Below are 25,672 nucleotides of genomic sequence, written 5' to 3' on the forward strand. Positions count from 1 at the left end.
CTTGTTGGATAAATAAAGCGTAATTACCCGTTGGAGGTATCGGTCTATATACCGGTTAGTTTTTAGAAATATCTCGTTGGAAGTTTCAAATAGTTTTTCTTCTCGAATCTAATTTTGGTAAATTGAACTTTAATAATTTAAAATATGACTCATTGACTGATAATAATTCACATTATCACTCTGACAACTAAAAATATGAACTTTCACTTTGAGTGTTATGGACAATCCTAGTAACAAAATAATTATAAATTTATATTTAATTATAGTTCAATTTTGCTCAAAAGGATGATTATGAACTAAATGGGGGAGATATACTAGCGAAATCAAGTGAAAATCAAATGTAAACCGAGTGTATATTATTGATGATTATGCAACTTGGACCGTTAGCAGTCAAATTGTAAATCAAGTGGAACCTTCATTTTCATTGTTCTTAGCAACAACATTAAAAGTTGGGACTGTCGGTAGCCAAATTATTAGTGTGGATTATTATCGGTTAATGAGCCTTTGATTTATGAAAAATCCAATTTACTTTAAATTTACATAACCTTATTATTCAAGAAATTAATGAATTAACTAGGTTATTATAGCAGGATAAAAGGAAAATATGTAAAATGTTTTTTGGTATGATTCGGGTAAATAAGTATGCACATCTCGGGTAATGTCGCAGTCATGTATCACCTAATATGACACGTATTTCACATCCGTGAAACTTTTTAGAAGTAATTGCGTACTTATCCATAATGTTTAGGGTTTCTTTATATAATTTTTTACCCGTTCATCCTTCCTGTTATTGCATAATATCTAAGACAAAGTTCTTTGTTTTGGTGACAGGATGGACAACCAAAGAGGAATCATGAAGTATTGATTTAAACTAGTGGTATTGGCCTATGCGCTCCGATGAACACATGACGGGAATTCTATCAGTATTGGTTTGGTTCGTTATGAAACTGATACAGTCCTTGCATTATACGCTAGAGTAACCGAAAAAAGTAAACCCAAAAAAATAAAATCATGAAATGACCAATAAGATATCTTATGTTTCTTGTTTGCTGTGGTGGTTTCTCAGGTTTGCACATTGAATCGTGTGGTGGTTGCTCGGGATTGCATATTGAATCGTCACCATGAAAAATTTACATAATAATTTAATTAGCATAAAAAAGGCATAACATAAAATCGTGCACAAACATTTCTAATCAATCTAGATATATTTACGAACAAATTTCTGACGGACGGTCTATATATATGGTATTTAATTATGAACTCTTATATCAAACACTTAACGGTGATATATACTCGTTTTTCTAGTTGTGATGTATAACTACGCAAATACGATAATCAACGAGGTCATCTAGCTTGTCATTCCGTAATTTCTTTACTTGTTTGTATTGATTAATTTCCTGATTTGTTTACATCAAATATATTGGATTCTTTTGTAATAAGATTAATCACAGATAAATACAATTAATGTCATAATTTCTAGATATCTATATCTCATCAAGCATGTCAAAGTGTCAGGGTTATTGCTATTCATAGTATTTGATTTTACGGACACGAACATAAGATCGTCATTGTCACCATCACGAGGCATCAAGATATTAGTGTTGAGAGCTGTATACACCATTAGAATGAGTGAAACGAGTACTGAGAGTCCAGAGAGTATTATCATGAGCAAATGAGCAAAACCCGTCTTCGTTTCTTGTGCATATTCGGTTGAGGCCAATGCCAATATTGTTAATGGATATGAATATGCCCACCATACCACGTTATATTTTTTCATAGATTTCTTGAATAAATTTGGTCTTGACACCTTAAAAATTCAACATAAAATTAACAAGTGTTTAATTAGCTCGTGTGGAAATTTTGTTTGCTGAAAAAGTATATCCCTATGAATCTATGATTTTATAATGTGTAGAATATAAGAAATTAATTTAGTGAAATGATTATAAATTTTTATAACTTTTAATGATTATTAAATTGCAAAGGGCCGTACACCGATCCCTTTCATCGGACAAAGTTGACCAACTTTTAGGGATAATAACGTTTTGGGAAAATTCCTTAAATGATCTTTTTGAAGAGAGAGGAAAAAAAAAATTCAACAATTTTCAACTTTCTCAATATGATCTAATAATTTGTACTGAGGCGACACTTAGGAAATATAACCGATGAGATTCGAGAACCACTTAAAAGCTGACACGTGGCATGATTATGACAAATCCGATCATATTTTTGAAAATTTGGGGGATTTCCTCCAAATCTTTTCTTTAAATCTTTTTGTAAAAAGCAGTCTCTCAATATGGTTTTTTTATGTTTTTTGTCTGGTCCGTTCAAAGTATGATTATTCCTAACTTTTTCTTTATCTTCATCTTCTTCTTCATCTTCATCTTTATCCCTAAGTTACATTTGTGTATTCTTTACAATTTCATATCATGTATCAATGTTATTCTTCCTATGAGTATCATGCATGTGAATATGTGATACAGAATGTTTGTATGTTTTTATAGTGTTAGCTTATTCATAAACCGTGAATGACAATTGGGTGTACACAGTACACCTGCTTAAACATACATATGAAATCTGATCCATGGTGAACTCAGACGAGAATGTACTTACACCACACGTATAATATGAATTGCATTTTCTAACACCCATGTTCAGATAATTATTTAACGTAAATCTGAAAAAATAAGTAAAGAACCGTAACTCTTGCAAATCTCAACCAAATAGTAATTTTAATGTTCTAGTGAGTGAGTTGCCAGCCACCAAGAAGATGAAGATGAAGATGAAGATGAAGATGTTGATTATGAAGATGAAGATGAATAAGTTAGGAATAATCACAATTTGAACCGACCAGGTAGAAAACATAAAAAAACCGTCTGCAAAGACTGTTTTTTACAAAAAAATTTAAAGAAAAGATTTGGACGAAATCCCAAAGATTTTCAAAAATATGGTCGGATTTGTCAGAATCATGCCACGTGTCAGCTTTTAAGTGGTTCTCGAATCTCGTTGGTTATATTTCCTAAGTGTCGCCTTAGTACAAATTATTGGATCATAATTGGAAAGTTGGAAATTTTTGGGTCTTTTATTTTTTCTCTCTCTTCAAAAAGATCATTTAGGGAATTTTCCCTAACGTTTTTCTTATTAAGAATATTTTTGGCGCTCTTAGATATTACAAGGTTTCATTGGTAAACGGTTCATTAGTTAAGACAAAACCATCAAAACAATAAAAAGTTGGAAGGTTTTGAGTTAAAGTCCCCTGGATAATTTTAGGCGATGGTTATTCACACACCTTTTTTGTTATTCATACACATTTTAACACACATTTTATCTTTCATTTATACCCTATAAAGGGTGTATAAATAACACATCCCTAACTTTATGATCGAGTTTTTAAAATATTGATGCGAATAATTTATTAATTATATAAGTTAGCTTATATTAAGTTAGCATAAAACAAACAGGTAACAATTTACACTGCTAGCCCATTTTAAATTGCAAACTCCAATCTTTTAAAATTAATAAAATGACACTTCATGTTATCAAAATAGTTACCCTTTATGTAACATCACCTCAACACAAAGTTATTTGCAAACTTTTTAAAAATTTTTACAAGAACAAGTTCATTGAAACAACGACTTTAATATAGTAAAACTTAGTTAAAAATAAATATGTTGGTCATGTGTATGAAGTTATTTATGATGTAAAAAAAGTTTAAATAGTTAGTTAATTAACTAGAATATTATTATTTAGGAAAAGGTTAACGTTCATATAAAATTAGTTTGCTAAACGTGAGACTCAAGTAGAGTAATTATTTAATTACCTCATAAAATAATTATTATTCTATGATGTAATTATATAATTACTCTACTTGTATATATATATAATACTCTACTTAATGCCCACATTTTGTACGTTAATTATATTTGTATTTGATCCAGACTCTTTTAAACACACCAGAGATAAGAACAGAAACAGAGAAAGATAAAACAACATCCTTGAACAACAATCAAAACTCCCAGAAATCGAGTCCCAAGCCAAGCTAGCCATGCTCGGAGCAGCCACAAACAAGAACATAACCGGCCGAAGCAACGCGGGCATGCAACTGTTTCCGGTTAACCTCTGATACAATGTCACAAACAACACCACATAATGCACAAACCCTATAGAAAACATAACCATTGCACTCTCCTTCCACCCCATCTCCGCCACCACCCGTGCTGCCACAAAGTTACCAATCATCGATAGCTGACTAGCCGGATTAGCCACCGTGGATAATAGCCTCTTTCCTTTAGTTAACCATTGTCCATATATTTTCACGTTAAGAATAATAATAGGAAGAGTGAACACACACCATAGAATGAAATAATAATAATAATAATAATTATTATTATTATTATCGGTTTTGGGAGCGAAAAACGGACACGATTGGAGTAAAATGAGACATGAAATCCATGGAGCAAAGAGGTAATTTACGTTGATGTTATTTAGGTATTCTTGTTTAACCAAGTTGGATAATAATGCACATTTTAGAATATATAATATTGAAATTGATACTAATATGAACAAAGATAAACACCACATGAGAATGAATGCATGGGAGGGTAATACTCGTAGCATGTTACGATAATGATGCGCGTGTTCGGGTGGCTCGCGTAAGGTTTTCCATAGGAGGGTTTGGAAGCATAAGGAAAGAGGTATGTGAAAGTAGCTTGCATGGAGTTTTAAAATGATTGGAATAATAATGGATTTGATTGTTGTGAGAATGTGGTTGTTGGTGGTGTGGATGGTGGTTGTTGGGGTGTTTGTTAGGTGAACCTCCGGTGGTGTGGATGGTGGTTGTAGGGTGGGTTTGATCTCATGCATGGTGGTGGTGGTGTTAGGAATGGAGATGGTGGTTTGTGTGTGTGTTTTACACATTGTTATAGTAGATAAAGATATTGATATCCAAGTTTGTTGGTTTTGTGTGTATATATAGAGAAGGAAATTGAATAATATTTATTAGTTCTTTTTATTATTACGAGAATAAAAAAACAACTACGGTTTTTATTTTTTAAGAACAGATGATAAATTAGAAAACGTTAAATTTTGTTTCTTCAATATATTATATACAAACATAGTGTAATAATCATGTATTTTATATTTATATAATACGAGTTTACGCAAATGAAAAAAAAAAAAAGACATGATAGTAACATAAACAGTAACAATTAAGCCGTTTGAGATTTTCAATTCAGTGGTCTAGCCGATAGTTAGAAACCAGGAAACGACCGTATAAATTTAACCGCCTATTTAACATTTATTATTAGTTTTTTTAAGACTAAACTGCGATTTTCGTTCTTATGGTTTGTCCAAATCTGCATTTCACCTGCAATTAAACACAAATTCATTAACCTCGTTAAGTATGGTTGTTGAACCAATCAGCGTACACTTCACATGAGGGGCACTTTTGTCCTTTTTCCCCTCAAATACACCCAGCCCCTCACGTGAGGGGGGCTTGCGAATTACGGCTGGGGTTTATTTGGGGAGAAAACGGACAAAAATGTCTCTCACGTGAAGGGCACACTAATGCGTTTAACGACCAGACTTAGCGGGGTTAATGAATTCAGGTTTAATTGCAAGATAAATGAAACCACATGTACGGAAATCGCAAATTTGAAACTGTTGGACTAAAATCACAGATTTGGAAAAACCACATGGACGAAAACCGCAGTTCACTTTTTTTTTTAAATAACACCATTATGCTTTATATTTTTGAAACATAGTTATATAAATGAACTTAAGTAAAAACTAATGATTTTGAAAATTAAAAAAAAATCATTTCAAACTATAAAAAGCCAAAATTAAATTGTCCGACCATCATACAATAAAAACCATATTTATAACGGTCGAGCACAAACGTATTGTCTAAACCAGCAATTATTAGCCATGAACACTCTAAATTATTTCTATGATTTTTTTAAATAGTTAAATTAGAAAAAACCATTCACTTTTAATTTTTTTTAAATTTATCTAACTTTGATTATACATCTTTATTCATTACAAGTCATATCAACAAAGTAGAATTTTAGCTGAAAATGAGACAACCAATTAATCGGTCATATAAAGTGGTAGTAACTACTTACAAACTCTTACAAATCTATATCTAGAGCAAACAAAATAGATTTCTGATAATATTTAATAATTTGATAATTCAAGAAATTCATAAATAAGATCTTTTTTTTTTAATAATAATGATTTGTGTTGCATTAAAAGGAAATAAAAGGTTGAGAAATTGGTTTTGGAAGTTTACGTGGGACTAAAGGCGGCTGATCAGCTCGGCTAACCTTTTTGGACCGAACCGGCTAGATGTCATGTCATGATGGTGGGCCCATATAGAGTGCTCGGCTTAACGGCTTGACTAATAAGTCAAGTGGGCACACAATTAAAACGAAAGTCTTTAGTTCACATACCATTTTTTAAATTTCAGTCGGACAAAGTTGTTAAACACGAGAAAACTTGTTTAGATAATTAACATATCTTTCTACTATTTTTCTTTGATACATTTGATTTTCTGGCCCCGGAAGCTATGAATTTTTTGAGTAGGGTTCAGCGTGTCGTACACGGAACTTCTTCAGCTCCTAGGTCCCAAAGCTTCGTTTTTAGCATGATTGGTTTTGCTATTCAAAAAGGTGTTGCGGCGCAGCTTGTTGCCCGTTTACCTACCACTTTATTGTAATCATTTTATAGTAAATTAGAAAAAAAAAAATTAGAAAACAAAAAAAAAGAAGTTTTTTTTTAATTCCAATCCCAAATATTATTAAAAGGTGCTTTGTTACAAATGAAAATACCATCGGTAAACATATATGCTCGGTTGTCCCAAAGTTGACTAGCGATTTATTACTTTTTTTTTAAAAAAAACATGTGTTTTCATACTAGATGTTAATGTCTGTTTAATTTTATTTTTAACGTTATTTACTGTGTCCTGATAAATATGTTGAATTTTAGTTGGATGATTTATCTTATTAACTCGTGGTCCATCTTGTTTAACATGGGAAGGCATTGACTGTGATACTATTTTTTTTTTTTGTTTAGCTTTTAATAAGAAGTAAATATTTATAATCAAAAGAAATAAATTAAATTTATAATCAAAAGAAATAAATTAAAAACAAAGGAAATAAACATTAATTGAACTACTTTTAATTAAAATTCATTTATACTGAAAGTATAAACATTTTGAAAAAAAAAATGATTTATCCACCAGACTACATAAACATAAGTGGTTTGTTGGGTATGGTTTTTTATTTCTTTTTTTTTTGGTGGACTTTCAAGTGAGTATAGAGTTGAGATGCGAACGGAATTCTACATGATCAAGTTTCAAACACTCTTATCGTGACACAGAGAGCAAATTGTTGGGCCTGTTCCTTACCAAAACATGAGATGTGTTTAGATTCACGTGGACTACCGCCTTGTCTTTTATTCATATTCGATGTTTGTAAAAGAATACATTTTTTGCATATCAACCTTTTTTATTCATCTGGACAGAATCTATTGACTCTACATAAGTAGCGACGTGAATATATTTCTAAACCAACACAGTCCCCATTAACGTCAATTGGATGTTTAAAATTTTTTGAAACATCAATCAGATGACTGACTACAAGGTAAACTCGACAACTTCCACTTGCGACAACCATAATTTCAAGTATACAGATCAACTAAACATCGTTTAACTAAACCGTTCCCATTTAATTCGTAAATGTCCAAGTCCTGCATATTCTACTACAATATTTGCTGATAATGACGCTCGTTTATGACCATCACCCCTAGTTCCAATCAGGGGCGTAGCTACTAGCAAGTGCGGGGTGTCCCCCGTCCCTGTGAATTTTTTTAGTGTTAATATACCGAAAAATTCCCGACCGACCCCTGCAAAATTTTGGCACCGACCCCTGTGAAACTTTGAAGCTGTTCACTGTATAATTTCGAGACGACCCCAATAAGATTTTGAGACTAACCCTAACAAAAAATACAATGACAATTTTAAAAATATAATTATATAAACGTTATATAAACAATTTTTCCAATTAAATTTGACTTTCATATTAACAAGTCCATTAGTCCAATATCCAATCCAACTTTTAAGCCCCAAACCCAATACAAACCCTACTCAATTTTTAGCTCAAAACCCAAAATCGCATTCTAACTTCTAAAATTTATTTTTTTGACCGCTTCTATTGCCTTACTTTGTCCTTTCGATGGATGATGACTACATTAAAATACTAACGCCAAGAAAAAAACAAACACGAAAAATCGCCAGTATTATGAGTATTATTGCTTCAATGCGGTTCTAGATTTGCAAATCCAAGAGTTTGGGGGAGTAACATCCGAATTAGTTGTTTCGTTGAGTTGTTTGACTCCTTGTGATAATTTTCAGGCATTTTCTATTTCAAAAATATTACGATTAGTCGAGTTGTACCCATATGATTTTGATGAAAGTGATAAAAGAAGACTCCTGGTTGAACTCGCGAACATACATCGATAATTTGAAAGAAGATAAATGATTTAAAAACTTGAATGGTTTAGCAAGTCTTGTTCAATTGATGGTTCAAACAAAGTTAGCTCTCGTATTACCTGTCGCAACCGCAACCGTTGAAAGATCCTTTTCGGCGATGAAGTATGTGAAGTCCAATTTGCGTAATCGAATGTGTGATGAAAATTTAAGCGACAGTTGTATTTGTTACATTGAGAAAGACTTGCTTGTTAATGTTAAAGTAGATGATGTAATGGTTAGATTTCAAAAAATGAAAACTCGTAGAGAACAACTTTAATATATTTGTCATCTAATATTTTGTCTCGTAATCTTTTTTTTAATATTTATGACCCGACTACCCGATTCGACCCGACCCGATGCAACCCGACAGTTGTATTAGTACCAACCATAAAAATTCCCGACCACTGTAAAAAAATTTTCTGAATCCGCCACTAGTTCCAATTTTAGTTCCTATTTGTCTTTATAAATTATTATGTTGATAAAAGAATGTGAAGATGCAGATGCTTTACTAACTTTTAATTTTGTAGTACTACTATTAACAACATGTGGCGTGCCAAAAAAAATAGATTATTTAAAAAACTATGTTGATTTTCAACACAATGAAAATCAACACCATTGTGTTGAAAATCAACATCAAAATTATTTTCAAATCCGTATTCATTAGATGCATTAATAGAATAGTACTCGTAATAGTTATATTTAAGTAGCATACAACCTCATATTTCTAGTAATAAATCCGTGCGAATAACGACATCCACATAAAATATTTCTTAATAATTTTTTTTAAACAAGTTTTGAAAGTGTAGAAATGTCAGTATATATCCACACGAAATGTATTTAGACAGTTTATATAATGGTCATAAAATGCTTAACCAAACCGACGCACACGATATGTATGTAGACAATTTATACGATGATCATAAAATGTTTAACCAAACCGATTTCAAAAAAGAAAATATATCAGTTTGTAATAACTAATATCTTGGTATCTAGACATATAGCACGTTAAGATCAAATAAATGAAAAACTTTCTTGAATATATAATCGATCGGGAAATAAGATCGGGGCGCTCCAAATTTACTAGAAGCTTTATACAATTTCAAAATAAAAAATGACTGGATATACAGTTTGATCAGTTTCATCACTTTCATCAAAAATCTTGTATTCTCTCAGAGCTTTCATCTAAAATTGTTATTTTCAATAATTTCGCTAACCCTTCAAATTTTCTGAGCTAAATCATGGGTATTTTGTCATTTTATACATATAATCATTTTTATTACTATTATTATTATTTTATTATAATATATAATGAAAATTTCTTCTCTCTATCTCTACTTGAAGGCGTAGTCACATGTACATCATTGGGGTAGCCATCTCCATTTCAGTGTTATTTATACCTAAATATCCAAATCGTGCCCCATAAAATTCAGGTTAGATCCCACAATCGACCCAAGAAAAAAATCCTATGGCCGCCGCCGCTATCACTACCCTATACTCTACATCCACACACGTTGTCTTCTTCATCACCCTATCCTAACCTCTCTTCCAACTCCCCACCTTTAAGAAACAAAACAAAATTGTTAAATACATGATCCTATTTTCAGGGCATTCTTAAGACTTCAAAATGTTTTTTTTTACTACCGTAAAACATAATCATTATGTTTTTACAAGCTCAGCAAGGCGCCGAGGACAAACGAAAATGGGATTAATCTAGATACTAGTTCAACAAAAATAGTTCTATCAATTTTTTTGGCTTCTTTATTTGATAACTTCGGGACATAGGATTTTGCAAACCTGCAACAGAAACTTAACCCAAAAGGTTACTCATTCTCCGACAACCAATCCAACATTCGTAGTCTTATTTTCTAGTTTTTACTTAGGGGGAGTTGACATATTTTAAGGATTACCCATACTTTATATCTTTACTAATGGGCTCGTGGTGGACTATCTCCATTCTCCACTAAAAAATAAACCCATTACAAGTTTACTACATGGCATAAACTCAAACCACTTTAGGACGGATCAAATTTAAACTTTTGGTTGTTAAAACATAGGCTCTTTTGTAGTGGCTTAATAAATTCGGTCAAGGAAGGTGTATTTTGGGTTAAACTTAAGGCTTAGTATAGTGAGCGAGTATATTGGGCGATATGGGGCGATAACTGTTTAGAACCCCCCCCCCCCCCCCAAACCCCAAGTGACAATAGGGGCGATAAAAGGGGGGATGAGTATTCCTCGCCCGTTTAAAATAATAATAATTTAAAAAAAAGACCGTTGAACGGTCAAAACAATTAAAAAAATTAAAAACTTAATATAAATACCAAACCAATTCAACCATTCTCACCATTTCATACACAAACTCAAAACAAATACATCATACTTTTGTATTTTGCATAAATATCTTAAGGTAAAACTAATATATTCAAACTTAAACAATATCAATTATTTGTACTTGTAGCATGTATAAAAATAGCGTTTGTCAAACACGGGTGGTGGTGAGAATATACAAGTTTTAGTTTTATATATATAGATATGTAAATCACAATTCATATGTAAAGGATGGACATTACAAATCTTATGAAAATGTAAACAACTAAATAGACGTGGACTCGCTTCTATTGATACAAAATCAATGTACTTGAGTAAATGTATAATTATACTAGATGAGAATAACCTTCGATAACACAACCAAGACAGTAACAGTTTCTCTAGGACACGTCTTCACTCGTGATCGCTTGGTGCACCTCTTCCATGCTGGGCTGCGGGAGTGGTGGAAGCGACATCAATGGTGGTGTTGAGAAAATAAAGAGAAAATTGGAAGGAAATGATAAGAAAAAACCAGATGTGTTATCGTTGATTTCATTTCTCATTTTATATATCAACCAAAAACCTATTTTCTCATTTAGCCGTTAAAAATAAAAACATTCAATCAATCAATCAATCATACCCAGTGAAGTCTCACTAATAGCACAACTATAAGTAGGGTCTGAGGATGGTGAGATGTAGGCACACCGTACCTCTATCCAAAAGGATAAAGAGGTGGCTTCGAGAGACCCTCACCTAAATATATCAAAGTTCGGTTTCTTACTCGAAACAGAATGGTGATAGATTCGTGTTCCAAACAGAATAATAATAATAATAATAATAATAGGCAATCTATCTACTTCTACTTGGTTGGTGTTAACTGTCAGCTATCCATGGCTACCGCTCTGCTTTCTTCTCCATCTTCACACCAACAACACCTTCATTGTTCTTCCATTAATTCCGGTACAATATCTGTTATTACTTCCTGTTTACAGTCTTCTTCTTCATCTCCTCGTACACTGCATATTCGGATCCCCAACACTTACGCATTCCCGTTCATTACTCGAACTGATACAAAGAGAACAAGGTATTCATTCATTCATTCATTCCTCTAAGTTGCTAATTTTAGGGCTTCTATGTTAGTTTAATTGATATGATCTGATTTCCACAATGTTTGCATTCTTAAGAGCTGGAATGATACCATATTGCTATTGCCATAGGATGGATTAACCTCCTAGGGGTATTTATGTGCCGAGCCCGAGCTGACTAAGCTCCTCGAGCTTGGCTCCTTTTGACTTGTGAAAGCTAGAGTTTGGCTCGTTTGTTATTTATTAATTACAGTAATTTATATACATATTTAATTATTTTTTTAATATTTTGAGAGCATAACTTAACGAGCCTAAGCTCGGCTGGAGCTCATGTGCACTGCTTAAACAAGCAAAAACTATGTTCGAGGTTGGTTGTGCAGTGTGAAATTAATACATTGAAATCCAAAAGATATATAATTTAACAATACAGTAGGCTCGTTAAGGCTTGATGACCCTACACGATGTTCTCATACAAGGCTAGAGCTCTGGCTCGATTACTAAATGAAATTTATCTGTCAGCTTGGGCTTGATAAGTTCACCGGCTTGGCTCGTTTGCACACACTAGAAACAAGCTAGATAAGTTCGTTCAATGGCGAAGTTTCATTAGGGCCAGGGTTGCCCCCCCCCCTGTTTTTTTTTGCGCATTAGTGTAAATGTATCCGTTATTCGCCCGAAAATTTTATACATAGTGTAAATTTACTCGTTTTCGTCAGAAAATTTGAGCTCGACCTCCATAATTCAGCAGTGTAAATGTATCCGTTTTTCGCTCGAAAATTTTAAACGTAATGTAAATTAACCTGTTTTCGGCTGAAAATTTGAGCCGGCCCCCTCGTTTATGATTTTTTAATACATTTTGAGTCCCCCCCCCTCGACGCTCGAGTCCAAGCTTCGCCACTGAGTTCGTTCTAGCAACAGATAGATATGCAAGTTGTTGAATTTTCTGAAAAGTGTTTTAAGGTTACAATGGATCTTTTAAAAAAGATGTTGTTATGTTTTGGTACGTGAATCCGTTGATTATTAAATCACATATTTTTGGTTATAATGAACAGGAGAAGTTTGGTGTGTGCAGTCAATAAAGGAGCCGAAGATGCATTTAAAAAGACCGTTGAAGTCGATAGACTTATAGACATGTTAAAAAATGCAAGTGATCATGAAGTAAAGACTAAACACACATTTCTTTACTTGTTCATTAATAAATTTCATGTCACTATTATATATTTATATCGTTTGTTTTTCTTGTAAACAGCTTCAAAAACTTGTTGTAGAAAATATTCTTGCTTTCAACGAGGGCTTTTGGATACGACTCGCGGCTAGAACCGACACTTGCAAATCAGATGATGATAAAGTACATACTTTCACTTGATTAAACTTTCATTCTTGCATTCTAATAAGTCAAAATATTGACTTTTTTTTTTAAATATTTGCAGCAAGACTTGGAAGAATTGGCTTCATCTGTCATGACCATAGTTGATCGCGTTGTACACAAGACCAATGTACTATTCTTTAACCATTTTTATAATGCTTTGTTATTTATTTTTTCTGTAATACCTTTTTACACGTATCGCAGTTTTCTTCTTTTTGTAGGAGAAAATAGAGTCAGCTACTGACGTTCTCAAGGGGATTTTAAGACCCGTTGTGAATGAAGTAGAAGAGATTTGTTGGCCTCCTCGGGATCCGAACGCCATCAGCCTCATGGAAAAGGTATTGTTTGCTAGAAATAGGTAGTGTTAGCCTGTTAGGGATGTTCAAAAACCGCTGTAACCGCCCGAACTGTCCAAACCGAGCTAAACCAACCGGTTCGTTTTATGGTTTGAAACCGGCCGAGATATTAATAAATAAAAAGTATTTGTTTAATCCATGTAGTTTCAATAAAAAATAAAAAAAAACAATAAAATAAAGTTTTCATTATAAGAATCTAACAATCATAATAGTTATTTAGTATTTTTAATAATAATACGTGTTATTTGTTGGCTCGGATTTGATAAATGCACATAAACAAACGGAATTTATGATCAAACACAAATCATGGCTCTAGTTTATTATGTGTAAGCTTGCACAATTGACTCCATAAACTTGCAATCAACCACCAATTAAGTTGACCAAAAACTTAACCAATATGCTTAAATCAAGGTTGACCAATTGACTCCTGACCTTGACTGCTTTGACTTTGACTCTTGACATATACCATAAACTAAAAAAAAGATAATAAACTCATACTCAAATACCAAACTAAAAGCACCGACCCGTTAAATCCCTTGATGACCCGTTTCATGATTAACTTCCAATATTATTAATTTAACCCGTTTCGTGCCACCGACACTTTCTTCAACTTTTTCGTACACCCTTTAATACTTAAAAGGTAAAACATTCAGTCCTTTTTTTAAGATTGCCATTTCACTGAACTTATTAAGATCCAATATTCCAATGTAATGATTCTGTGTTTAAAACATTAGAAAAAATGGCAAACCACCAAAACCAAACCGTTTTGGCTGGTCTGTCTGACCCAGCCAACCCGGGCCGGTTTGGTTTAGTTTAGTTTAGTTTCTCCAAAAACAGTAGTTACTGGTTTGACTTAAAATTTTCGACAAAACCGCCAAAACCGGACAGTGACCATTCCAAGTTAGTATGTTGAATTCGATTACAAATTATGCATTTATGCTAGTTTAATTATAATTTCATTGTTTAAGTAGAATTATTTACGTGCTTTATGTGTTAAAAATATACACTTTTAGAATTAAATGGGTCCAAATTCCATCTCTACTTGCTAGGATCAAAGAGTATTTTTAAACATTACTGGAAGTTTTTATTTGGTATTTTTTTCATCCTTAATAGTATGCCGAATTATGATAATGAAAAAAATTTCTTTTTGTATTTTTTTCATCCTTCAACAGGAAGTAAGACAAAGGGAGCAGGAAGGCCAGTTAGACGAGGGATTTCTAGCAGAAGTCAGTGCACAACTACGCCAGGTAAAACCGTTCACTCTTATTTTCATTTTTATTAGAATTTTTTAACGAAGTAAATAACTATTTCGTTTTTTTATAAAACCTTTTTCAGGCAAAGGAAGATGGAGACAAACCAGGTCTTGAGGCAATGCTGCAAAAAGTGTTGCAATTGTATGCATCAAGAGTCCTATCAAAACGTAGTTACGCCATGAAAGGTGCTAAATTTATATTTCTATAATATTATATTATTACTTTGACTACACATAAAATGGACAGTATAAAGACATATTTTGGCCTTTACTAATTCAAATGTTGGAACATTTCTTGCCAGGGAATGAAGTTTTAAAAGCCGAACAATGCCTTGAAGATATTATCAAAGGTGCTAATAAAGTAATAAACATTGTACTGAAATATTAAATAACATATTTTGGCCAGTTTTTAACAAATATTGTTTGATTGCAGCTCCAGAATCAGATTGGAATAAGGTGTTGATAGATAATTTGAGTGGTGGCAAAGGGGATATTTCACCCGATGAACTGTATGCGGTTATAAAGAAACGAATAGAAAGAACACTCATTCGAACGGTTTGCACATTTCCCTTATTATATTATAACCTTCTTGTTTTATATTAATATTAAAAGTACCAATACATTGTTTTCGTAAAATGTACACAGGAGGGAGGTTCGTATCAGCAGCGTATCATTGTCGAGTTTTTGAAAGGTATTCAATCAAGAACAGAGGAGATAGCACAGGTACTCCAAGGGAAGCCATAATTATTTACACATCATGAGTTTGAACTTTGAATTTGATCACAAGGATTTTAAAATCAACTTTTTGGGCATAGTTTTTCTTCATTTTTTTTATAAAAAATAATATGTAAAAGGCAGGAAAAAGACATGATCCTTATTAAATATTTTGTAGGGCCTCAATGAATATAGGCAATCTGGCATATCTATCTGTAAAATAATAAAAAAAATAATAAGAGTGTGAAAATCAAATTCAAAATGGGACATATGTTTTCTACTTTATTTGGTCCTACAATTTCCAAAGAGTTGTTTCCAAAGGGGCAGCTTGGTTGAATGGAAGTAGTTGGAGTGACATTTAAGCTTCACATGCAATGTTCATAGATTTAAATTTTAAAGAAAGTAACTTAACCTACTTCTTTGGATCCATGACAATTATTATACTAGTTTTAAATGGGAATAATTAAATCACATTTTCTATAAACACATTATAACATGCATCCAACAGGATTTGAACCTCGGCTTTCTATACATGAGCCACACCACTTAATCATTAGAATGTTCGTTGATGGCAGCTAAAATACATTAATAAAAACACTAAATTTGAAACCCCAATTAGTCTAGTTAAAAAAGTACATTGTTGCTAAAAAAAAGTTACTGTAAATTTGAATTTTTATTAAAAACCAAGTTGTGTTTTTATGTAGTAGTTTTTTTTAATCTATATTGTTAATCATCAAATATTTGTCTTATTTCTTTTTCATTTGGACCCCAATAACATTCCTTTCTCATAAAGCTGATCAATAAATTTTTTAATGTACTATATATCTCCAAAAAAATATCTATGGATTCTTTTATTTTATCTTGTATTATAAATAGAATATTAATGTATATAAGTAATAAAAAATCTCAGTTTATAAAAATTTAGAGGTCTATTATTCAAATCCTACAAGATGGAATATATAAATGATTAGGGGGGAGGGGTGGTGGATGTGGTGGCATCACTCATCACACACCCCACCCAATTAAATGGTGCCACATCACCAACCCCAAATCCATCACATGTGATGGTTTTTTACTATGGGTGATGGTGTGATGTGGTGGTGTATGATGGAATTTTTTTGTTTTGTTTTGTTTTGTTTTTGTCCGATGTCTCGTGTTTACCTTTAGCCTTCAACACTCACACACACATATACATATATACACCCACATTTATATATACATATACATACACTCACCATCACCACCTTCTACCAATTCCCCCCAAATTCTCACAAACCCTAATCTCACTACCACCACCACCAATGGCCGGATCCGAATCCGAGATCCAACCCGCCAATACATCCTCCGGCGACGAAGCCGAACACTCATCCGACGGATCCGAATCCGACCCACCACCTCCACCACCACCACCACCTTCCGATCAACCCGACCCGACTCCCACCAAACCCAGATCTAAAACCCCAATTCAATCCACCAACAAACACCCCACACCCACCTCCGACATTGATTCCTTTGACCCATCACTTCCAGTGACCCACTCCTTCTTCCCTGTTATTTTTCCGGTGACCCATCACTTCCGGCGATCCATCATTTCCGGCGACGGCTCCCCCCCAACGGTCATAACCACCCCCTCCCAACGGATAGATTTATTGGTTTCCACCCCATCTCACGCATGATGGCCATCACGCAAACCTCCTCGATTTCGTGTGACAAGGTAGCGGCGGCGGTGTGGAAAAACCCACCACGCATGATGGGAGCTCCATCACACGGTACCCTGTCCCCCCTTATAATAGAAGTGATTTGAGGAAATGCTAAACAATTTATAAAAAATTAAGGGTGCTGCTAAACGTAACCCCCCCTACTCACTTTTTACTAAATATACCCCCCCTGAATTTATTATATAAATTACAATTAGCTCTTAACATTATTTATATACATATTAGTCCCTATAACATTACTTTCATTTGATAACATCCACTACATATATCAAATTAAAAACTATCAAGTATTACTATTAATTTATTTTTTTAATATTTATATTTTTAATATTAATATTAAATAATTATAATATCTTTTTTTAATTTTAATAGTATATATATTTATAATATCCTTATTTTACCACTTTATCTTTTACAAAATAAACCAAAAACCCAAAACCCGAAACCCTAAACCCTAAAACCTAAACCCTAAACCCTAAACCCTAAACCCGAAACCGAACCCTAAACCCTAAACCCGAAACCGAACCCTAAACCCGAACCATAAACCCTTAAACCGAAACCCTAAACCCGAAACCGAACCCTAAACCCTAAAACCGAAACCCAAAACCCTAAACTCAAAATCATAAAAAGAAAACACAACTTGTAAAAAAATAATATTAAATCCTTACTTTTGTGCTAATTTGGTAATTATATGATTTCAATGATTAATATGAAAGTTGGTTTTTCCAAGGGGTATGACAAGCAACCATGGAGGGTACATTTAGCCTAACCCAAAATGAATCACTCATTCTGATTAATCTAGTAATTGATAATCACTAATTAATTACTCTATTCATTTAATGGAATTAATTGAAAATTGAAGAGTGAATTATAAGCATGTGATATAATGCATTAACTACCTGGATTATGGTACACCAGGCATGAGTCAACTATGGACAGTTTGTTAATTTCAATTAATGAATTTAATTGTTATTAAATGATCAGCTCACATGTTTCTTTTTAGTTTCCAAGTTATTAAACACATTTTAAATTAAAATAAAAGGTTTTATTTAGTTTTATAACATTGAGAAAAGCTTGTAAAAAGATCAATTTTATTTCAATAGGTTTAAAAGTTAAAACACCTAGTCCCCAATTAACAATAACAATGTTTTAGGAATCCAACTAGACCGGTAAATTAGAGACTCAAACCCGATCAAGAGTCGCCTACACAACTGTTTGGTTGAGTGCTCTTGAGCCATATTTGTTTGGGCCCGTCAGATACCGGTACAACTATTTGAACCGGACAACCAAATAGGTGGTTGGATCTTATGTCCAAAATTTTATAATAAAAAAATTGTTCCAAAATTTCATATACTGTGTATTCCATGCTCAATATTTTGTTAAAATTTTAAATCCATACTAAATGTAATACTGAACTGATTAGTAAAAAATCATTAATATTTCAACTATTACGCATTTGAATCGTGACTTCATGAGAACATGGGTATAAACCGTGAATTATCGTTATTTGCATGAGTACGCCGATCATTTTTTACACTTTGGAACTTGTGGAAGCAAATTCTTTTAATACAAAGTGGTGGAAAAGATTAGATTCAATGTATTGAATTAGCTAACTTTACTGGTTTATAGATTTTTAATTCACTCATTTAGGTCCAACTTCACTAAACTTAGACGAGTTTTAAATTTACTTGAGCAGTATCAACTATCTGTTTTTAATACAACATATGGGTTTTACAAGTGGATTTGCTAAATCGGGTTGAATATTCTTTTTTAACAAATTTTTACTACTTTTCGAGGACTCCAATCCAAAATCAAAATCTTTAGGTGTTTATTGAACCCAAAATATTTGTGTATGTTTGATTTTGTTTGCTCATTTTTGCTTCACATGTGGATGTGCTTGTTAGTCAAAATATGTGTACATATGGTTGTATTTTTCGAAAATAAAAATAAAAATAAAAATAAAAGAAATATTAATTGATGGTTGAAAAGAAAAAGCAAAGCTGCTGAAAAGGAGTCATTTATACATGATTTTGTTTTAATTTACTATACAACGACCGGTCCTGTGTGTCAGAAATAAAACATGTGATTTTAATAAATATATTATTAATAAAACTAACTTAATAATCAAATATGAAACACTCATTAAATAAAATCAATTGCAAGTTAGAAAGATGTTTACTTGCAATATTGATACGAATGTTTTGAAAATAAAAGTAACTCATATTTAGGACCCCGCGTTATGACATGACCGTTAAACAGAACAAAAAACATACGCAACTTGCGTCTGTTAAACCATACACATATGTTAGATTTTAAAAGTTAGACCGAAATATAAAACTTACCATTAAGCCGTAAAAAAAATAGAGATTTTTGTAAAAATAGAGAAAAAAATAGACGTGAAAACAAGCTATGGTTACTTAATTAGCAAAGAAATAGAGATTTTTGTAAAAATAAATAATATGAAAAATGTATGTCTGAAAAGATGGATATTACGTACAGAGTGCAGAGCACACGCAACTGCTACCCCAAAAGCAAGAAAAAGATACTGCAATGAACAAGAAAGCTGTTCTCAATATTGCACATACAATAAGACAACTTAAACACCCCATGCCACATCCTCTCTTTTCATTTTCTTTTAGTTATATAATAACTTTTAAGTACTAAAGTACCTTGTAAATATTCGTTTCCTAGTTTTACTATAAATTGATAGTTATTATTTCTAATGATGAAGACATGCAAAATATATACATTTTTTTTATTGAAAGATAAATTTCATTAACCAACAAAAACGAACAGCCACTAGAAGAAACAAAGCCCCTCCATCGAGTCTGGAGGAGCCACTACAACACAACTAATTACATCAAGACAAGCTTACACCAATTAACCCAATTACCCAAAAACAAATTAGATCTATTCATAACCCACAAAAAACCCAAAGATCTAATTTCATCAAAAACCTCCTCCATTTTAGTGTCTTTGCCTTCGTGAATGTTCTTGTTTATAGCCTTCCACAAACTCCAACAAGCAAATTTATCTTTAATTTGACTCTAATTTGACACATTTAAAATCATATACCTCGAAATGGTTGGTTTTCATTTATCTTAGTGAATTGATAGATTAACGGACCTGTTGTAAATGAATTGTAATTAAGTTATAAAAATGTTAAATGGGTTAAATAGGTCGTAAATGAATTGGCATGCTAACATTATCAAATACTTTTTTATTACTCTTAACTTGGAATGGATTGACACGTTGAACTATAGTTAAATCGATTAAACAAGTCATTCGAGCATGACCCTTTTGGGTACGGAATATGAATTTGTATCATTGGCAACAACCGAGGAACTTGGTCTGTGAGATTCCTATATGACCAAAACTTATATTATCAATCTTTATCAGGTATGATAGTGCAATTATCTTGGCTAAGACATGTAGCCAATCATATAATGGAAAGTCTAGACACTTGGGTGTTAGACGAAACATGCTTCTTGAGTTCGTCATGTATGGTATGATGATCAAGGGAGTTTGTAAGAACTCAACACACGGAGCTTATCATCTAACCAAAGGATTAGAAAGAGATCTTGTGCACAAGTTGGCTATCGGGATTGGACTGAAGGTCGTTTAAATCTCTCATGTTAAGATACCCAATTCCCATACAGTATAATTATAATGTTAGATGTTGAATTCATTGTGGATAACTTTACATCTAGAGATTGAAACACATGTGATATATCATCTTAAGTTATGTGTTCAAGGCCTACACCAATGTTAGGTTGAGGTTTTTCTGAAATGTTGCATGGCAAGTGCAAAGCATGAAGTTTAGTCATTTTAAGTAAAGGTTTAACTTGACAAATAATAAGAGTTTTATCCTTGGTGACAACTGGAACGCTTAATATACTAAGGTGAAAATTTAACCATGAGATATGTTCATTTATCATGAGTTTGTTTTTGTGATTGTACTAATTTCAAGTAAATCAAAGATACACCAAAATGGGAGAAAAATGAGCGATTATAGTGTTAACCTTCCCCTATAGTGTTATAAGGCTATTTTGGATAATTGAGATTTACTTACATACCAAATAAGGAATCACAATATACATTGGTACAAGTTAGGAAGTATGAAGTATATATTTGTTAAATACAATTATATTTTAAAGCGCGCTCCACATATTCTAACTTGTGCCTACATGTATTGTGAATTCCCATTTTTATCCACGAGTAAATATTGATTAACCAATAGAATGATGACATTAAAATTGTCACAAACGTGGAACAAAAAACTATCGATGATTGTAAACGTACCCGAATCAATGGGACAACCTGAAAATTTAGGATTTGTATTTGTGTATGAGACTGGGTATGAGGTTGGTTTTAAAATTTTACGGGTATAAGATACTTATGGTTAAATGATATCTAACAGATTACTCGAAATATGCATTCATGTTTATCTGAGTCATATATGTAAAATATTTTCTATTTATTCTCAATTTTTTTAGCAATATAGAAATCTGCGACTTTCAAGTTTTTATACTTCTAATTTGCATTAGAAAAAAACAAAATTAATCATTTACAAAATAAACAAGAAATGTATTTACGAATCTTAAAAATTAAACTTTAACAAACTAATACGTATAACTTATGTATACAAGATACCCTTTTACAATCAGATATAAAGATTAGAATATTAATAAATGTCTCATTCTCATCTCTATAGACCACCATTTGCATGTGTTTCTATAGGCCATTCTAATCACTCATTATAGCTTTTGTATGTGTAAAGGCTCTTGGTTTTGAGAGTGAAGATTCTAACATTAACTCAAGAGTAGTTTATTTATAAAGCAATTTAGATTTTTTAAGAGTAAGAATAGATACGTGTGTAGCCGTTAATTTTTTTTTTTTATTTTTTTTTTTTTTGTGTATGGAGTCAAACACTAATTAATTACTCTAAGTTAAGAGTAAAGAAGATTTCCAAGATGAATGAATATTGAATAATGTACCAGTTCTCTTGTCTTCTACTCCTCTCTCTCCAATCACCAATTCCAAATACTCTCTCACCCAACAACACAACACATTCACTTTAATTCAAACACTCCATACTCTTTCTCTCACTTCAAGCCTCCTTGTTGGCAATGTTGCATCACTAAGGTAACATGTTCATACTCTTTATTCTTTGATTCTTAACTTGTAATATACCAACCAACATGCTCAAACTATCATATCATCACACACATTACTTAGATCTCAAATAACATCTTCATGCTAAGTCACATAATCTATGTTATGTTGCAATTACAAAACATGGGTTTTGTCTATATTCTTCACAAGATTTGTGGGTCTTGTTTTGTTCTTAAAACTAACCATAAAAGTTTCCTTTTTTATTAACCTTTTTGTCTCCTCTTTCAGTATTATTATTATTATTATTATTATTATTATTATTATTATTATTAATTAAAGAGTGTTCAACTTCAAGCTTCAAGATTCAAGATTCAAGATTCTCTAAATGCCAAGAGTAAGGTTAGAATAATTTACAACCATATTATTATTATTATTATTATTTATTAATATAACTAGTTAATGAATTTATGAACACAGAGGGTCAGAAATGGCTCCCAGGGTTACAACCCGAAACCCGACCCGAACATCAAGCTCCGAATCCGACCCATTACACCACAGGCCAGTGACTGACCGGAGCCCAAAACTAGCTGACCGTAGGTCACCAAGAAGCACACATTCGGAGCCTTTAAATCAAAAGAAACTCGGAACCCGAATAGCGGGTTTGGAGACTCAACTAGAACAAGCTCAAGGTGAGCTTAAGAGTCTTAAGGATCAGTTAGCATCAGCTGAAGCTGCTAAGAAAGAAGCCCAAAAGGAATTAGAGAAAAGAAATGCTAAAGTTTCGGGTCCAGGTTCGGGTCAGGGTCAAGATGCGCGGTCTTCACCGAGCGAGAATCGGGAGTCGAATGAGATCGGTGAAGGGGGTGATAATTTGGATGAGAATTTGAAAGAAACCGATGTGTTTGAGGTTCCGGTTGAGATGGTTAGTGTCGAGACTAAGATCAAAGTCAACGCTTCACCCGAGTCACCCGAGAAGCCTCGTGTGGAAGACGTGATTGCCGCGAAGAACAAAGAAATAACAGTTTTGAAAATGGCGGTCGAAGAGAAAGATAAGAAGTTAGACGAGTTTCGCGAAGAAAACGAGAGTTTGAAGCGTGAACTAGGTGAAGCGAATGAGCAGGTATCGTCGTTGATGGTTAACGAGCAAAAGTCAAACTTGAGGTTGACCCGAGTCGAGGAAGAGTTTGAGAAGAGTAAATGTGATGGGGTTCAGTTAAAGGAGAAGTTAAAAGAAGTCGAGGCAGCGAAAGACGCGTTGGAAACCGAAATGAAGAGGTTACGGGTGCAAACCGAGCAGTGGCGGAAGGCTGCGGATGCGGCTGCGGCTATAATATCGGGTGGGGTGGAGCGGTGTGGCTCGATGGATAAGCAGTACGGTGGGGGGTTTGACGGGTATGGCGGGTTTCCGGGTTCACCGGATGAAATGGATGATGGGTTGAAGAGGAAGGGGTCTGGGATTAGGATGTTTGGTGATTTGTGGAAAAAGAAAGGACAAAAATAAGGTGTTTGTGTTAATGTATTATGTTTGGGTATGTTGTGGTGTATTGGTTTTGTTTCTAAAAGTCCATGTTTTGTTCCAGTTGGGGTTAGTTTGATGATCATCATGGTACAATGATGTGTTTAAGTATATTTATGTTGGATCTATGTTTGGTTGGTTAATGTCATTATGTAGTTGAATATGATGATTGTAAAACTATTTGGTTTAATAAGGCTCAGTTGCTAGAAATCACAAAGTCCATGATGGTAGTCACAATGATACTTTTGATGATGAAATTGTAGAATAATGAAAACCCCGTGAGGTGTAATGTATTATTGATCAACTATATATAAGTGTATAATTAGATAAATACAAAGAAACATAATCAAATACAATCTCTTAATTATGATAACACTATTATACTAAAACTCTAATAATATATTCTTCTACAATATTCTCTAACAGAAATAATGTACCTTTTTTTAGCAAACAAAAAAATAAATTCATTATAACAAGATCAAAATTATAGCAAGATTAAAATCGTTGCAATGTGTTAAAATTAAAAGCGTTTCATCTTTTCCACGTTAAATTTGGCTGTCTAGAATGATTTTTGTTTTTTGCTTTTCAAATATACCAAATTGTTGTTAAGCACACCGCGTGAAAAAGAACAAATAACACACCGTGAACATATATTGCCTCATAACATACTAATAGCTTTATGAGTATTCTAATTTTTACTCATCTTCTTGTTTCAGTATTGTCACCGCAATTTTTTATGATTTGTGAAACGGTTTTATATGGTGTGGAAACTTACGCATAGACGTCACATTATTTCCATGCAGAACCACAACCCGTACAAATATACATATATTAATTCACTTGTAAACATACACGTTGTAAGCATCCGTTTTATCAAAATCTTGGTTGAGTGTATTTTCTGGGCTGTAATTGGTAAAGAAATTAAGTTTTTTTAAAAAAAAAAAACATGTTGTGGATATACAGGTAAATTTAAACTTTTAAACATATATATTTATTTGAACAGCAAATGGGTTGGTTATAACAATCTAACCAAGCAACGGAAAATCAAAATTACATGAGAATAAGAGGTTTTGGATCCACTTAGTTATTTGTTATTATTTTCTTGAAAACTTTATGTAAAAAACAACCATACGATCATTTAAACCGTCCCCACTTATTTGATATCTTTAATTCTTTATTAAGTTGCATATGTTTTCATTGACATGTAGTCATGTACATGTGCATGTAGAGACATTTCCCCTACCAAAACTATTTGTTGTACATACATGCATATCGTGCAAATGTTATTGTCAAGCCAAACGTATACATGTGGATGTCAAAGTTGTCATTAAACAATTTTGTTCGGGATGCTCATGTGCGTCATAAATAGGTTGTTCACAAGTTGAGTTCAAGCTTGAAAATAAATCAATCAGTTTTGCTTGATATCGTCTTATAAATCTAAAAAGATTAAGCTTCGAGTTACTAGCTATTTAATAGCTCCGATCTTAACAAGGCCATCCCCGGAATTCCTTAGAAATTCCAGGGTTCGGGGCAAATGAAAAATGGGCCCTGAAAATAAAAACTTAATAACTTGTATCTAAAAGGTCAATATTACGGCGATAATTATGATAAAATTAACAAAATAAAGCTATTGTAACATTGATCTAATTATAACTTGTATACTTACACAAATCGTGAGTCTCTTCTAACGTTTTTTTTTTATTTTAAATGAAATGTCATTTGGTC

At 32.8% G+C, this 25,672-nt stretch overlaps 2 protein-coding genes and 1 pseudogene across 3 annotated transcripts; 2 read left to right on the forward strand and 1 right to left on the reverse strand.

Annotated features, from left to right (window-relative positions):
- Window positions 1–1,441: 1,441 nt before the first annotated feature.
- On the reverse strand, window positions 1,442–4,914 carry LOC143535560 (S-type anion channel SLAH4 pseudogene; annotated as a pseudogene).
- Window positions 4,915–11,706: 6,792 nt separating this feature from the next.
- On the forward strand, window positions 11,707–15,884 carry LOC143536739 (uncharacterized). Of its 2 annotated transcripts, none has more exons than XM_077030665.1 (10): window positions 11,707–11,912; window positions 12,963–13,068; window positions 13,160–13,258; window positions 13,341–13,406; window positions 13,498–13,614; window positions 14,805–14,879; window positions 14,968–15,070; window positions 15,187–15,234; window positions 15,318–15,439; window positions 15,530–15,884. In XM_077030665.1, the coding sequence occupies exons 1-10, from the start codon at window positions 11,719–11,721 to the stop codon at window positions 15,626–15,628; spliced, it is 1,029 nt and encodes a 342-aa protein (XP_076886780.1). In that variant the 5' UTR covers window positions 11,707–11,718; the 3' UTR covers window positions 15,629–15,884. The 2 variants fall into 2 exon arrangements, with proteins under 2 accessions (XP_076886780.1, XP_076886785.1); XM_077030670.1 differs by having other exon boundaries at window positions 12,966–13,068.
- Window positions 15,885–22,788: 6,904 nt separating this feature from the next.
- LOC143537928 (interactor of constitutive active ROPs 4-like) lies at window positions 22,789–24,117 on the forward strand. Its single transcript, XM_077031597.1, has 2 exons — window positions 22,789–22,830; window positions 22,909–24,117. Exons 1-2 carry the CDS (start codon window positions 22,817–22,819, stop codon window positions 23,930–23,932), a joined length of 1,038 nt encoding a protein of 345 aa, XP_076887712.1. The 5' UTR covers window positions 22,789–22,816; the 3' UTR covers window positions 23,933–24,117.
- The last annotated feature ends 1,555 nt before the right edge of the window (window positions 24,118–25,672 follow it).

This window comes from Bidens hawaiensis, unplaced genomic scaffold (genome assembly GCF_021521415.1).
Source record: "Bidens hawaiensis isolate Kalapana, Puna unplaced genomic scaffold, B.hawaiensis_p1.1 tig00000780_1, whole genome shotgun sequence".
NCBI lineage: Eukaryota > Viridiplantae > Streptophyta > Magnoliopsida > Asterales > Asteraceae > Bidens > Bidens hawaiensis.

Bases quoted from the DNA above. Each gene is read 5' to 3' on its own strand.
- LOC143536739 (XM_077030665.1), top strand. From the start codon at position 11,719: ATGGCTACCGCTCTGCTTTCTTCTCCATCTTCACACCAACAACACCTT. The intron at 15,071-15,186 runs GTGCTAAATTTA...ATTTCTTGCCAG, and splicing joins ACGTAGTTACGCCATGAAAG to GGAATGAAGTTTTAAAAGCC. The intron at 15,235-15,317 runs GTGCTAATAAAG...GTTTGATTGCAG, and splicing joins CCTTGAAGATATTATCAAAG to CTCCAGAATCAGATTGGAAT.